General features: G+C 40.2%; 1 protein-coding gene across 1 annotated transcript; it reads left to right on the forward strand.

Moving 5' to 3' along the window:
- The first annotated feature begins 917 nt into the window (after positions 1-917).
- LOC146657675 (LHFPL tetraspan subfamily member 2a protein-like) lies at positions 918-13,800 on the forward strand. Its single transcript, XM_085425958.1, has 3 exons — positions 918-1,048; positions 8,822-9,521; positions 11,331-13,800. The coding sequence occupies exons 2-3, from the start codon at positions 9,119-9,121 to the stop codon at positions 11,585-11,587; spliced, it is 660 nt and encodes a 219-aa protein (XP_085282084.1). The 5' UTR covers positions 918-1,048; positions 8,822-9,118; the 3' UTR covers positions 11,588-13,800.
- Positions 13,801-14,922: the final 1,122 nt, after the last annotated feature.

Here is a 14,922-nt window from a genome sequence, read left to right on the forward strand (position 1 = left end):
TGTTTACACAGTGTTTTATTAAACTAAACCAACAGCTCCTGGTTTTAGCTCCATATTTGGCAAACTGGTTTCAGGATGATATCTTGTTGCTGAACTGTTGCGTTAAAGTCAAAATCCAAATCACAAGTCATCACAAGCAAAATGTTTATCTGTTGTCAGCTTTTTAAGGAGAACTTCTTATTCTCATGTACAGCTCCATATAGTTTCCCTTTTTAATAATTCCTTATTTTTTTTCACACTCAGCCTCAGTGCTGCCACCCAGCTTATCCTCTCATCATGTCTTAAACCACTTTAGCAGCTCTCTTTCTTTCTTCTTATTGGCCCCTCCTCATAAACAAAAGCTTTGAACAGCTGCTGCTGTAATCACAGCCAGAGCTGTGTGTCTGCGAGGCCAATATTAGGTATATCGCTCTGTTTTTGTAACATCATACAGAGGCAACACCAAAAAAAAGGCGTTTGGCTCACATGGATAACTCAAACGTATGTTGACCTCAACATAAAAAGCATGAAAGGCGCACTTTTTCATAATGATAATATTTATCCAGGACTATTTCATTGGTCAGACTGAACATAAATAATCAAATATCCCAGTAAAATAACATTATGTAAAATGATATCTCACCTAAATATACGCAATATATGATATGTCTACACTTATGTGTTTTTAGCAGTACCCATTAAGATTTAAAAAACTGAATTTCATTGCACAGACAAAAAAGGAGTTCGTAGATCGTTCTCGACGCGTTTAATTGAAGAGCTGAGAATAAGAACATCCAGGAAATAGTAATTTTTTTTCTAATCATCGCTACAACTTTTCGTCTACTTTCTCTGTGGCACACGGCGGGGGTGGGGGATGGGAGCGAGAGGGGGAGGCGAGAGAGGGGCGTAAACTGGGGGGGGAGAAAGGATGGCGTCAGATGGTAGCGGGGCGGGTTTGTGGGAGGGAGAAGGAGAGAGTCCCGAAGAAAGGAGTGAATGAGTGCTTGGAAAGCTGGGCTGCCCCGGGAAACGAAGCAGTGTTTCAAAACTTCTCCGCTTTTCGACTTCGGTAAGTAGAAGAGTTTGTAGCAATGACACAGCTTTTGGCCGGCAGATGTGAATCTCACTGCTGAAAATACCATTAAAGCACAGCTGTAAATCAATCGCTGCTCAGCCTAACGTTCATGTGTCAGCTGATTTCTTTCGTCGGAAAGCTTTTCATTGATTATTCGCAGCTGTACGTTTTTGGAGTTCGCATGCTTCGCTGAGTTGTAATACACAGGCATGTTGCTACTTTAAGACTTCTTGGAGGATTGTGCGTTAAGACCGCATTTATTCACAGAGTGAGCTATCTGCACTTGCAGCTGGCTCCGTGTTCTGATGCAGCATGTGGCAGCGGTTGAAAACGTCAATATTTTAATGGTTTTCACCTCTTTATCTGTATTTCGCACATGTCCGCACAGCAGCCCTTTGTCCCCTTCCCTTTCCACCACAACCCCGTGTCCTTGAAGTGCGGTGCAGGGTGGAGGTCCATCTTTGGAAAGCCACCCAGGGAGTAATATTCTCTCTGCCTGACACACTGTTGCACTGTGAGGGGAAGTGGTGCTACATCATAAACCAAACAAATCAAGAAACATCTGCAGTGTTTACTCAAGCTGACATCAAGAACAAACTTTAGCAATAATAATGACAAAAGTGAGTTATGACTAACTTTCAGTGAGGACTTCTCATTGTGACTCATCCAATGATCAGTACTGCATTTTTTGCACTTACACGTGCAATGTTCAACAAATTCCAGTGACCTTTTAAAAGATTATGTAGTTCTGCCGCAATTTCCTTCAGTGTGATTGCTCTAGCCTGCCCTCTTTTCCTATGAGTGAGTTTTGACAAGCGCAAACTTGTTAGGTGTCATTGAATGGAGCAATGTGCTGATGATAGCCAAGGGAGATGTCTTTTTCTTTGCTTTTTTTTTCCCGGTGAAAATACAAGCTGTGCTTCTAGTGAATGCAGGAAATATCGTAAGTCATATTTATTTATTGAGGTTTTTATCATGCTGTGATAAAACTAGTTTTTAACATAAGCATACGTGTTGAGTCAGGGTCACGATTGACAGACTTCTAATTATTGTAGATAAAACCATTATTATATCCAGTTACGCCACACAGTTCTTCACATTGTTGCTGTCCTTTAGATTTTGCTTCCTTCTTGGAGACTCCTGTTCTCTACTGAGTGTGATTGTAAACTGTCCTTCATGCATTCTTTGATATGTAAACCTTTAGAGGCAGCCACAGCTGGATACTCAAGTTATTTATGGAACTCTTTTCATAGACTAACATAGTTGTGTTGTGTGGCCTTTTTTGTTTTTACCTCCTTGTAATTATTGTTTTCGTCCGTGTGTTTTGATACATTTCTCATTGCTAACTGAATGTAAATCTCAGAGTGTGAATGCAGTGAGAGGAAATGTCACATACATATACAAACAAGGATTTGAAGGGATTTTAGTATTTAAATCCTTTCCAAATGGATATATTAGTGTTTATAGTAGTTTTATAGAATACAAATCTAATTAACATGCCAAAGCTCTTATGATCTTTTAAGGAAAGGAAAAAATAGAAAAGAAAGGAATAGATTGTGTGTACGTCAATCATCCTTTCAGAAACAAACTGGAGAGCGGGACGGCTGAAGGGGTAGAGCTAGCCCGCGTCATGCATGTCTTTGTGTAAGTGAAATGTGAGGGTCACTTACTGACTTTGTGCATCACAAACTGTGAGGCTACAACAGAGTTTGCATGGGGAGTGAGAGGCCGGGGTGTTGCACAGATTGAATAGGTTAGGGGCCATGGCGACCTGTTTTTGAGAGTGAAGAAGTGCATTCTGGGCCAACGGTGGCATGTCTTGGAGAGGTAGAGTGAGTAAGGGGGGGGGAATGGTGTCGGCATGGCTTTGTGTTGCCTTTGTTGAGTTGAAGTCTACCAGATGAAGACTGCTGATTTTTCTTCTGTTTTTTTGGCACATCCACACACACACATGCGCACAAATGAGCCTGGCTGATACTTTTCTGTGGGGAAGTCATGTGTTTTTTTTGATGCGATTATAGCCAGGTTGAGTGAGCACAGGCTGGGACCGTTTATGATTGTGTATTTGTGTTTGTTTGTCAGTGAAGTGGGATCTATTGTTATGGCATGATGTTGGAGGGCTTCTCGCTGTTGACTTATTGTTTACATTTTTGTGCCCCTCTATTGTCATCGAAACCTTAGGTCCAGTGGTTGTATATGAAAGTTAGAACTGCTGGCGTTTGTTCATCAGCAGTAATAGTCTTCTGCAGCTTGAAATGTTTTATTGTGTTTAATCTGGGCCTGCAAAATAAATCTAACTCACTCTGGAGCGCTAAACATGCATTTGATGGTGGCCATCACTCAGTGGCAGACGTTATGAGACACAAATTGTGGTAAATGCCTATCCATGGGAAACATTTTCTCCTCCTGCAGCTCTTTCATTCCGCTCTTTATGGAGGGCAGCAAAAGCAGCAGCTCACATGGTTATGGTTAGCAAGAGAGAATTCTTGATGAGAACAGCTCTTGTTTCATAATATCTGGGACAATTGAGCAAGTAAACCAAAGAAATCAAACTTATCTTGCACTTATTGTCTTTTATGCTTGGTATGCCTTGTGTGACTCACTCTTGGGTGCTCTCAGCTCTCTTGTTGAAGCACTCACTGCAGTAAGGTGGATGGTTAATCCCCTGAGGCTATAAGTTTAGGTGTGGCAATCAAAGGACTAGGTAAAACGTATTAATTCTGTTTGCAACATCTCCTCTTATTTTTCATTCTTAATTTTTTGTTTAAACAGCTGACATTTGCGATGGTAAACATGGTCTTGGTTTCACAAGTTTGTTGGAGGTGAAGAGAGCGTGGCGTTGATGTGTTTTTGTTCAGCAGATAAAAATGAGCACTGATAAAAGTTTACAAGTCTACACTGAAGGCCACAAGTGATGATGAGTCTTGATGAAGCACCAAGAAGCTTTTATTAATAATGTACTGGAATTAATTGGAAAATAAAGACATGCGGTTAATATATTTTTTCCGGCGTGGGTGGTGGATGCGTTGCTCCATTCTCACTTGCGTCATATGGAGCTCAGCTGCATTCTTTTATGGTAGAAGGACACGTTTGATCCCGCCCAACTCTGACTGGCATCAAACTGCTTTAGTATCATATTTATTTTTCATTTTCCTAATTTGTGATGATGCAGACAGAAAGTTTTATCATTTGAGTGTGCTTGCTGTTCACATATTGTATGAGCCCTTGTGTTGCCCTAAAGATAGTGAGTCAGCCTTTTATGAGGCCCTTACTTCCAGAGGAGCAGCGCAGAGCAGAGCTCGACTTAGGGCTTATGGTTTAGGTTATGAAAAATTTGCTACTGGGGGATCTCTATCCAAATTAACGGGGGGGTCATCTGCTATGGGCGGCTGATCTACCAGCTCAAACATGCTTTTCTAAACAGGCTCATCACAGAAAAACAATAGCATTTTCATTGTCTCTCACATCTTCAATGAATGGACTTTGTTTCCCATTTTAATGGCTGTGTCTATCCTCCCTTTACCAAATAATCTGGGTCAGCATGCTTTAGATCTCTTAACCACCCACCTTCAGTCCTCATTCACTTTTCACCCTTCAGAACAGACTACAGTGGCCTGCACTCATTACCTCAGCACCTTGGCATGATACCAGCACTGTTGCTGATATCTCAGAGCAATTAACTCCTCAGCGGCTTCCTCTAACGGCTAGCTGACTGACCCACATATGTATCTGCTGCTTTATCTGGGGCTTGGAGTCAAACGGACATTTCGTTTCATTAGTAGAAACTTTACTGGGCATACAAACTGCTTGAACAACAGGTTTCATGTCTAACCTGTGGTCCACATGGCTGGCTGTTGGCCCACAGACTGCATTTTTTGTAAATTCCATGAGAGAAAGTTTGTCTCGTAGCAGCAAGGAGACTGTTCATGTTGGCTTGTTGAATGAAGTATTAGAAGGCTGTGTGTAAGTTGGCTCGGGGCCCTCTCTACATGCTTGTAATGCTGTGCAGCAGGCTTGGTTTGTGTCAGGACAGGAGAGCAGCGTGGGATAAAGCAGGTCGAGATCAGATCCAGAACCACATTACCGCTGAACATCTTTCATCCTGTTGCATATCTACCGTAACATCAAACTCTGCATCAGGGAGGATTCATGAAAGAGTCTCCACGGTCTGTCGGTGTTGGGGATGATGCATATGAGAGCGACTCCACAAGCACAGAGAGAACTGCAGTAACAAAGATCTGCCTGTTTCAAGATATGTATCTATCAAAAGCAACAGGGAAGCAAAGGCCTCTCACCCACAGCGCCTTGATCACCGGGTTATGAATAAGTCATATTTCTGAGTGTCTGATGTGCCGTTAAGTGTAAAATACTCCTCCCCAGTGCTCATATAAACACACAGAAAATCTTGACCTTGCTGAGGAAGTGCTGTTCAAGCGCTTTCCCAGAACAACCACCAAACAAGCGGAAAGTATTCATCAATTTCAGGATGTAGTGACCTTTATGCTCTCTCAACAATACTGCAGTAAGCACTCTTATGCACAGAATGTGCATATATATACATGCATACATCCACAGACTCAGGCAAATGCCTATCAACAAGTTGGTACTAATAATAATAATAATAATAATAATAATAATAATAATAATAATAATAATAATAGTGGATTGCATTTATATAGCGGTTGTATTAGTATTGATCAGCCAAGCTTGGTAACCCCGGAAAGAAATGGGCTTTTTGTAGATGTTTTTTGTTTTTCTTTGACTTTGTCAGACAAATTAATCTGCAAGTAATGAGTTACTTGCAGATTAATTTGTATGCTCTCTACAATTTTGAGTTAAATACAAGCATAGATAATACTTCAAAATACTTGGGCCTAATAAAAGTGTAACATTAACTTTTTAAGGCTTAATTCTGACAGCACTCTTTGAGACTAGAGAGCGGAAGACGAGCTGTGAGTGAAGAGGTTTCCTGTAGTAGCTGAGAGAGATCACACGGTGCCTGCTGACTGCCTCGACGAGGTATGTTTTGTAGGCTCCATCTCTGTACAGAGCTGCTAATTTGTGGGCATTGTAGTCTTAACAGAGAGCACCATGCTCAGGCTGGATGGGTTATAATCAGCTGCAAACAGACGGCTCAAACTCCAGAGGAACTAAAAGTGTAGACTGTGTAGCCAAAAACAAAAGCTCATGCAAACAAATGTACGCACATGATTATGTGCGCTTGAAAGAGCCACATTAACACGCATTGATTTTCTCACAATGCACACGCACTTAAAAACACCATTTCTGTATTGTAATGATTTCTATAAATAGAGCTAAAAAGTTGCCTGTGCGGTGAGTGCTGTTGTGTGATATGACTGCCAAATGGTAACGGTGATAACAATAAGGAGCCATTGTGTGTGTGAAGAGGCCTGGAACAATCTCAAGGACTGTAATAGAATAGGGCACTCCCTAAACCATCCTCAAACACATAAGCAGGTATTTGAAGTGTGCTTATATTGTTCTCGGTCTTTTCTTTACAGCTACAATTCCCTGAAATTCGGATTCACAGCTCATTCAGACACACTGTGTTTAGATGGGTAGTTTGACAGGTCATCCTCACAATGCATGAGTGAATCTCTAAAACATTTGCACAGACACTGATGCTTCCTGTTTGCTTCCTGTTTATTTCTGCCATTTCCTTATGGGGCTGAAAACGACCAGTGATGTTGGCGGATCTTCTTCATCTCTACTCAGCCCAGTTGTAATTGAAATGCACTCCCTCTGTTTAACCTCCCTCTGGGTAATTATTTGTAGACAGTGTACTTTAGCTGGAATTTTGTGTGATCTCTAATTAGTGTGTGAGATAGTAGTAAGAGAATAAAGTTCAAGTGTCCTGAAGCACTAAAATTCTGCTCAAGCGCAAGCAGACGAGATGAGATTTAACTAGGAATCTTTAAGACGGCTTCACCGTCCAAGTAAAATCAAAGCAGACTTGTGCACAAACTACAAACACATCCTGCCATGACTTTCAAACACAACAGGGGACTGCAGACATGACTGAATCCCCCTGAACTGAATCACGGCTTAACCGTTCCAAATCTCATACCTGCTACTCAAATGTCGTCATGCTTCGACTTTGTTGTTATGATCTGGTTAATCCTGACTTCACGTGATTCGGTGTAGGGGTAACAGATAATACTTGGTCTGGAAATTCCTGAAGTGTTTTGCCTTGAAATGACTTGGATCGTGACAGATGTGGTGTAATGATTTATCGCCTTTAATTGAGGCTGGAGGGTTGATTATGTGATTCCTGGTGCTGTACTTGGAGTATTCCTGGCAGGTCACCAGAGTGACTTATAGCTCTTAATTAATTTTTTTTGTGCTGAACTTTTCATCACTGGCAAAATGACACATTCAGCAAGAATTAGAGCAATAACATTGACTCTTATTAGTTAAACAAGCCTCTCCTCCCTTCTATGTGAAGGTTATGGCTCTATAAAGTGCTTGACTAATGGTTTCTCATAACTGATACAGACGGGAGAACCCCTTCTGTCTTAACTCCAGTGGTGCCAAGCTGTGCCAAAAATATTCGTTTGGTTTTATGGTTCCAGATTTTGAGATCTCTGAAATATCTCCCACTCTCTTTGTACAAAAGACATGAATTTTTTTTAGTTCTTTGCTTTTGCAGAACTAGAAAATGAATGAAGGTTTAGTTAGTTTAGTTTATTTTTACAAAATCTTTAAATATTGTCTGGGGGAATGCACAGACACAGGTTTCCCTTGGATCTACCAGTGAGATCTGCCAAGATAGTGAAGATAACACATCCTGCATATTTTTCTGTATGTATCATGCAGCTGGTTCATGACATCAGAGGGTTTCCAAGAAACTTCATTGCTCCCCTAAGACCAAGGATGCGTCGAGGCCAATCTGGTCACAGCAAGTAAATCATAATGCAGCAACAGTGCCATTGATTGTTGGGACTTCTGGCCATTGCACTAATACAGATTTTATTTCTGTTGAATAAAGAACAAAGAAATGCATTTTGCTTTGCTAAGCTTAATGAAAGCCAGTAACTAATGCTGATGTACATTCATTTATTCAGGCTGTAATTTAAGCAGTGAACTGAAGGATCCCATTGATGTTGTGTCTGCCTGTGACAGCGGCGAGGATATGGCACATTATATTGTGTGATTCTATCAGTGGTTCCATAGTGTAGTGGTTTACACATTTCCCAAGTGAAAGATTAATGGTTTGATTCCAGGAGGAGACACAAATTCCTTGGGGGTTGCATCAGGAAAGGCATCCGGCCAAAAATAAAATCTACCAAATCAAAAATGTGGAGCCACCCACTTTAGTGAATACTGAAAGTGGCTTTTGTTTGATTCTGTCAAATGTGGCATGCTGTAACAGAGTTTTGTACTGCTCTGCGCTAACACCTGCTTAGTGGCAAAACACACAGTTTCTATCCCATTGCAGATAAAATCAACCAGCCAGATGTCTACCATGAGTAAAACGAGGACAGAATAAACTCTGCATTGTGATTCATCATGACTGTTCTAGCACACACTGGGAAGTTTGCCTTATTACACACTCATAACAAGCTGTTTTTGACTTTAAAGTAGCGCTTTGGGAGTAGGTTTTTGGTAAGGATGAATGTTTGATGACAGAGGGTACAAATTGGACACTGTTTGTCATCTGGAAAGCCTAAGGAGAATCATTTGTAGATGTTTCTTACACCCTGTCCTTGTTGTGTTGCTGACTTCAGTGTGTCTCTGTTCATTTAGGCTTGCTGTTCAGGCGGTATCATGACTAAAGGAAGCTGATTTGGTGCGTTGTTGCCATTTGGGATGTCTGAAGCCAAACATTACCTCAAAGAGGAAGAAGGCAAAGAAGAGGTGAGAGAAGGGACAACATCTGCTCTGAGAGGATAAGATCAGCAGCCCATCTGGATCTGCGCAGGGAACCTAACAGACCTTTCTCTTTCTAAGGAAGGGAACTGAAACTCTCCAATAGCTTAAAGGGCTTCAAGAATTTTTATTAAGTTTTTCATCATTTTTTTTTACCTTCTCTGAGCTAAAGCCATGTGCCATGTTATTGTAACATGCCGTTCCATGCTGTGGACCCTACTCAGCATTGTAGTGGCCTTTGCTGAGCTCATTGCATTCATGAGCCCGGATTGGTTGCTGGGATCGCCTCGGAATGACACCAGCGGGACCAGGGCAGGAGTGGACTCAGAGTACCGGCCATCTCTCGGCCTTTACAACCGCTGCCTTCGTATTGGGACCTCGCAGGTGAACTGTGGGCCCTATGCCACGACATTTGGAGAAGTGGCCAGCGGCTTCTGGCAGGCTGCCATGTTGTTTCTGGCAGCGGGGACATTAGTGCTTGGGTGTGTGGCCTTTATCTCCATCTTCAGCCTGTGTTTTCAGAGCATCCTGAAGAAGAGCATATTCAACATCTGTGGACTGCTTCAGGCTGTTGCAGGTAAATTGTTAATCTGTATGTATGTGTTAAGTATCTTTGTTACAGAAAGTAATCATGTGCCCCCTCCCACCTTCATATATATGTAAACTATGCTCTGAGGACAGCTTCCACTAAATTGAAATGTTTTTTATTTTATGACATAAATAAATTATAGTATGAAAGGGCATATATAATAAAGTTGCTGGAGTAAAACCAGTTACCAGTCAGATTAAGGGGTCACCCCAGAGTATACTAGTATGTAGTCTACTGTTTACAAAATATCAATGAAAACTGATTTCAGAAATTACATATCTAAGTTTTTTTAGGTTTTTATCTCATAGTATACAAAATGAAAAAAAAATAAAAAATAAAAAATAAATAAATAAATAAATTCACCATAAAAGGGGTTTCGTGAGATCAGGACATCTTTTTGTAACCATGTAAGTCGCCCTCTGCTGGCCATTTCTAGCCTTCTTTTTTTAAAAAGAAACTTAAATGCGGGGGGGGGATTACAATTCCCTATGTTTTCTCAGTGAAAAACATTTTTTTTTAAGTGTTCATATTTATTGGTCGTTATGATTTATACAAATATGACACAAATAGATGGTAAATGGTCTGTGTTTGTATAGCGCTTTACTCAGTCCCTATGGATCCCAAAGCACTTTACAGTCAGTCATCCACACATTCACACACTGGTGATGACAAGCTACATTATAGCCACAGCTGCCCTGGGGGGCCCCAGAGGCGAGGCTGCTGGACACTGGCACCACCAGGCCCTCTGACCACTGGAGCTGGGGCTCGAACCGGCAACCTTCCGATTACAAGGCAAACTGCCAACTCTTGAGCAACGACCGCCCGTGAAAGATGAAGATGAAGAATAGTTGTTGGATAGGTGGCAGAAATCATACCTCAATCCAGCAAATGGCAATAAAAATAAACAATTAATATACTATAACACAGTCAGGTGTCAAATAAAGTAGTAAAATAGAAACATTATAAACAGAAGGATTTATTAAAAAGACCAGTCTCAATCAAGACAGATTCATTTTTGAGTCCAGATACAAAGTTTCTGAGTTTCCATATATTTACTCTTAGAAAAATAACAAGCCTGCAAACCAACCCTCCATAATTGTTTATTGAATTTAGGGTTGCAGTGGGCTTGAACTTATTATAGCTGACTTGCCATGAGGCTACAAACATACAACAAATACATGAATATAAGTTTTTTTCTTTCTTCTTTTTTCATTGCCATGAATCTACTGGGTTCATTCACCATTAATACTAGATGTTGTATGTTACAGGAACTGATTTCAAGAATAGCAGTGCTGAATCATGGTCAAATTCAAGAAACTGAGGAGCTGCATATCACTTGCTCCAGAGCTATTGCTAATATGCCAGTATAGCGTCTATCACATCAAGTCTGTGCAAGCAAGGCTGTTCGAGCTCAGTTTTGAAATCATGCCATAGTCTGTAAGGAATGTCAGTACTGCTTTTGTGTTGGCAAGTTACAACATCTGACTTTACAACATCTGATGTTCATCATACTTTCCCAAGTTTATTAATCTTACCACTGCATATTTTGCAATGAATCACACAGGCGGGTTTGACTGCCCAGCTTTATTGAGTAGGTAGTCTGTAATTACGTGATATCACCACTGAGGATGAGGGTCAAAGTTCTCTCCACCCATTACAAATCAGCTCGTCAGCTGAAAAATTGGTGTTGTCTTTAGCAAAGTTGACTCACTATTCTCCCACCTGCACTGCGATTTGTTCAAACCTTCAGCTCTGACATGACTAAACCCCTCATATCATCACCTGCTCTTCCTCCAGGCCTGTTACTGATGGTCGGCCTCATGCTGTACCCTGCTGGTTGGGGTTCAGAGAAGGTGAAGTTCTACTGTGGCTCCGATGCGTTGCCGTTTCGACCATTTAATTGTTCACTTGGCTGGGCGTTCTACACAGCGATAGGAGGAACGCTAGCAACCTTCCTGTGTGCCGTTCTGTCTGCACAGGCCGAGATCGCTACTTCCAGCGATAAAGTTCAGGAGGAGATTGAGGATGGGAAAAGTCTGATCTGCCTGCTCTGAGCCTTTACAAAACCTGGGAAGCTGCAGAAGATCACCCACGGTGTAATTTCTCTGATGTGGACTACAACTTCGTGGAGGGAGGACAGTTGTTTCTCAGTGGGGATTTTCTTCCCCCCTCGTGATAGTCTGGATAAAATCAGCTGATTGTTGTAAACGGCCTTAATAACACCCCCCCCCCCCCCCCCCCCCCCCCCCGACTTTAAAAAAAAACAATTACTCTCTCGTGATGGAGACTACCTGATGAGCAGTTGAAAAGGGAATAAAATGCTTCCCCCCTTTTAGAACTTCAGTTTAAAAATCTCTGGTAAAGCTGGAGAAGGAGGAAAACTTATATACTTATACTTTTTTTTTTTTTTTTTTTTTTTTTGCTGGAATAGCAGGAGGTTAGTGAAATAAATTGGATTGGCAGTGGATAGGTTTTTAGATTTAACATGTTAAACACGGCCAGAAAGGCAGTTTATTTGTTTTAACCATCATTATGTTCATTCATAGGGTTCGATCACTAACCACTACCAGATTCAACAACTCAAACACCCAGCAACATTCTTGTACAAATATTTTATTAATAATAATGCTTGAGTAAAGAAAATCTGTACTTTTGCCACTTCTGGTGATAGACATTAACTTGAGGTTTCTTAAATGCCTATGTGCTCTGATTCTGTGGTAGCAGGACATTGAGACTCTTTTTAAACGCTTTAAGTTGAAAATCACCACAGAAGGGATTTTTAGTTTCAAAGGGAGCTCCTCCTGTTTAACTGATTGTGTAGCTTAATAACAGTTTGTGTGTGCGTATGCAGAAACAAACAAAAGAAAACAGAGCTCTGCCAGATGTTTCATTGTGTGTGGCTTCGTGATGGGCTAAAGCAGCAAGATGAAGCAGGTGGTTTATCATGAAATACCGTATGACATGCAGAAAGCCATAAACACAAGTCTGGCTTTGTGAAGGTGCCCAAAAGGAAAAGATAAGGATTGAAAAAACCTCCCACTGGGTCATTACACTTCATACCCACTCGTGAGTGATTTGGACACTTTTGCAAAGCTGATTAAAGTGAACCTCCATTGCAGTTTGATGGTTTTCCAATTGGAGCTTATTTTATTTTGCACTCTGCCTTTAAATCATTTCACATTGCTGCATATTGTATTAATTTCTAATTCATCCATTTAAATGTTTCTGTATATGTTAGGATTCATGTGATGCAGTGCTTTTATTCATTGTAGATGTGCAATAATTCCATTAGTGTTGTTTTCTGAGAGCAAGTAGGCAGAATGAAAGTGAACTTGTGATATGGATTTACATCCAAACACATAGTATGACTGTGATTAAATATATACTGTCTGCTATTTTTGTTACATTAACAAAAGAGTATAAGTGGAACACTGTATGAGGCTTCGTGTATGAGAGGGTGATATATCTGAGGACAGAGAACCCGTGCTTAAATAAAGCAGGACTTCTTTACTCTGTGTTAGAAATGTGTAAACTCTGTTTCTACTGTGCCAAGACTTCCTGATGAAACACTGACCCCTGGAGACGGACGGTGGACATTAGCTCATAACAGTGTTAAGAGGCTTGTGAGGTAAATCTGAAGTGATATGAGATGATTAACAAGTTGGTTGTTTTTTTTTGTTTTTTTTTTTTGTTTACTGGCAATTTTTAAATTTTATATTAAATCCATTTGTTTAACTTTTGAAAATCTCGTGAATCTTTTCATCTCTAAGCATGTATGTATGATACCCTGCAAACTGTGTCACGGGCTTCGGAGTCTAAGTGGTTCTTAAACTTTCTTTTAGTATGCCACCAAAAAATAGTAATTTGTATTCAAACATGACCAGTAAAATAAATAAATGAATGGATGTATGAATAAAAAAAAAAATTGTCATGAGAATGAGCCTACCATCTTGCAAATGGTAGAGCAAGTTTTAGTTAGCTGAGTGACATCTGTAGCACATCTGCTTCAAGGTTTAATTATATGCTCAGAGATTATCTTCTGCATACTTTGGTTCATTATAACAAGCAGTTACAACCAAGATGTGAGAGTTACTGTTGCCTTTGGTCACACTGCTTCAAGCTGAATAATTCTCCACTGACCTCTGCATGCATCAGCACAATCTTTGCCTAGAGAACTACGGCTCACCGATTTTTCTCTTTCAGTTCATTCTCTGTAAACCTTAGATTGTTGTGTGGAAAATTCCCAGTAAAACGGCAGTTTCTGAAATTCCGAGACCACCTTTCCTTCCTCATTTTGACACAGTTTGAATTTGAGCAGATACCCTTCTCCATGGTCATTCTTAATGTTTTTTTTGTTTTGTTTTGTTTTTAAATCACGGAAAGAGGATAAATTTGTAATTATATAACAAATCCACAATCATTTCTTTGAAATTTTATTTCATGTTAATACCATAAATATACAAAACTCAAACTATTTCACATGCGACAAAGGCCAGACAAGAGTGCATTACTTCTTTTTACACGTGATTTGATAATGGGGATCGATTTTTCAACTTTACAAAATATACAAGTGTCCCTTTCTGGATGAGTTTTTTTTTTTTTCTTTTTCTCTGATTCAGTGAAATAACATAGTCACAGGTCCGAAACACAGTTTTGTGTTGGCAAACTTCAAACACATTGTTCTGTACTGCTGACCAGCTCATCAAATACATCAAGAAATTACCCACTGCAGCATGGCTTTGTAAAACAACTGTTTGAAACTATAGATAGATGGGACTCATGTGGGTGTATGTAAGGAAAAAGAATACCTCAAAGTAAAACATGGAAAGGGATCACACCACAAACTGAGATTTGAAAACAAATCTGTATGGACATTTGGTAGATTTCTCACAGCTTTTCAGGACATAGAATAACACTTGAGGGAGCTTATTTTATTTCTTTTCCTCTTTCATACCGACCATAAACACACATCCTCGTACGACAAGCACACCTCTTGCAAGGTCAAGTTGCAAAGTCATTAAACACTTAAAAAAAACCTTTAAATCTAGCTGATGCTATGACAGTGTCATTAAAAAACCCACACAAACCAAAAAGGAAACAAAATGCAAACAGTTTAAATTACACCATAAATAAAAACATTTTTCTCTTGCGCTACGTTCAACATAAAACAAGAAATGTGCAATGAATTTTGATGAAATTACGTCCAAATCAAAAGAATACTGCGAGAGATCTAGGCTTATTCTTTCAGGACAAATTACCGAGCCTCAGCTAGCTAACACTGACAGCATTTCGTCCACGATAAAGTTCAGGCTATACATTTTTAATAACAGTAGTGCCAGTTATCACCCGTCTTCTGCCATGCACATCTTCACACACTCACCAACATCAT

Source organism: Rhamphochromis longiceps, linkage group LG12 (assembly GCF_057381845.1).
Source record: "Rhamphochromis longiceps isolate RC_006_pf linkage group LG12, R_longiceps_female_GT1.1, whole genome shotgun sequence".
NCBI lineage: Eukaryota > Metazoa > Chordata > Actinopteri > Cichliformes > Cichlidae > Rhamphochromis > Rhamphochromis longiceps.

Bases quoted from the DNA above. Each gene is read 5' to 3' on its own strand.
- LOC146657675 (XM_085425958.1), top strand. From the start codon at position 9,119: ATGTGCCATGTTATTGTAACATGCCGTTCCATGCTGTGGACCCTACTC. The intron at 9,522-11,330 runs GTAAATTGTTAA...CTCTTCCTCCAG, and splicing joins ACTGCTTCAGGCTGTTGCAG to GCCTGTTACTGATGGTCGGC.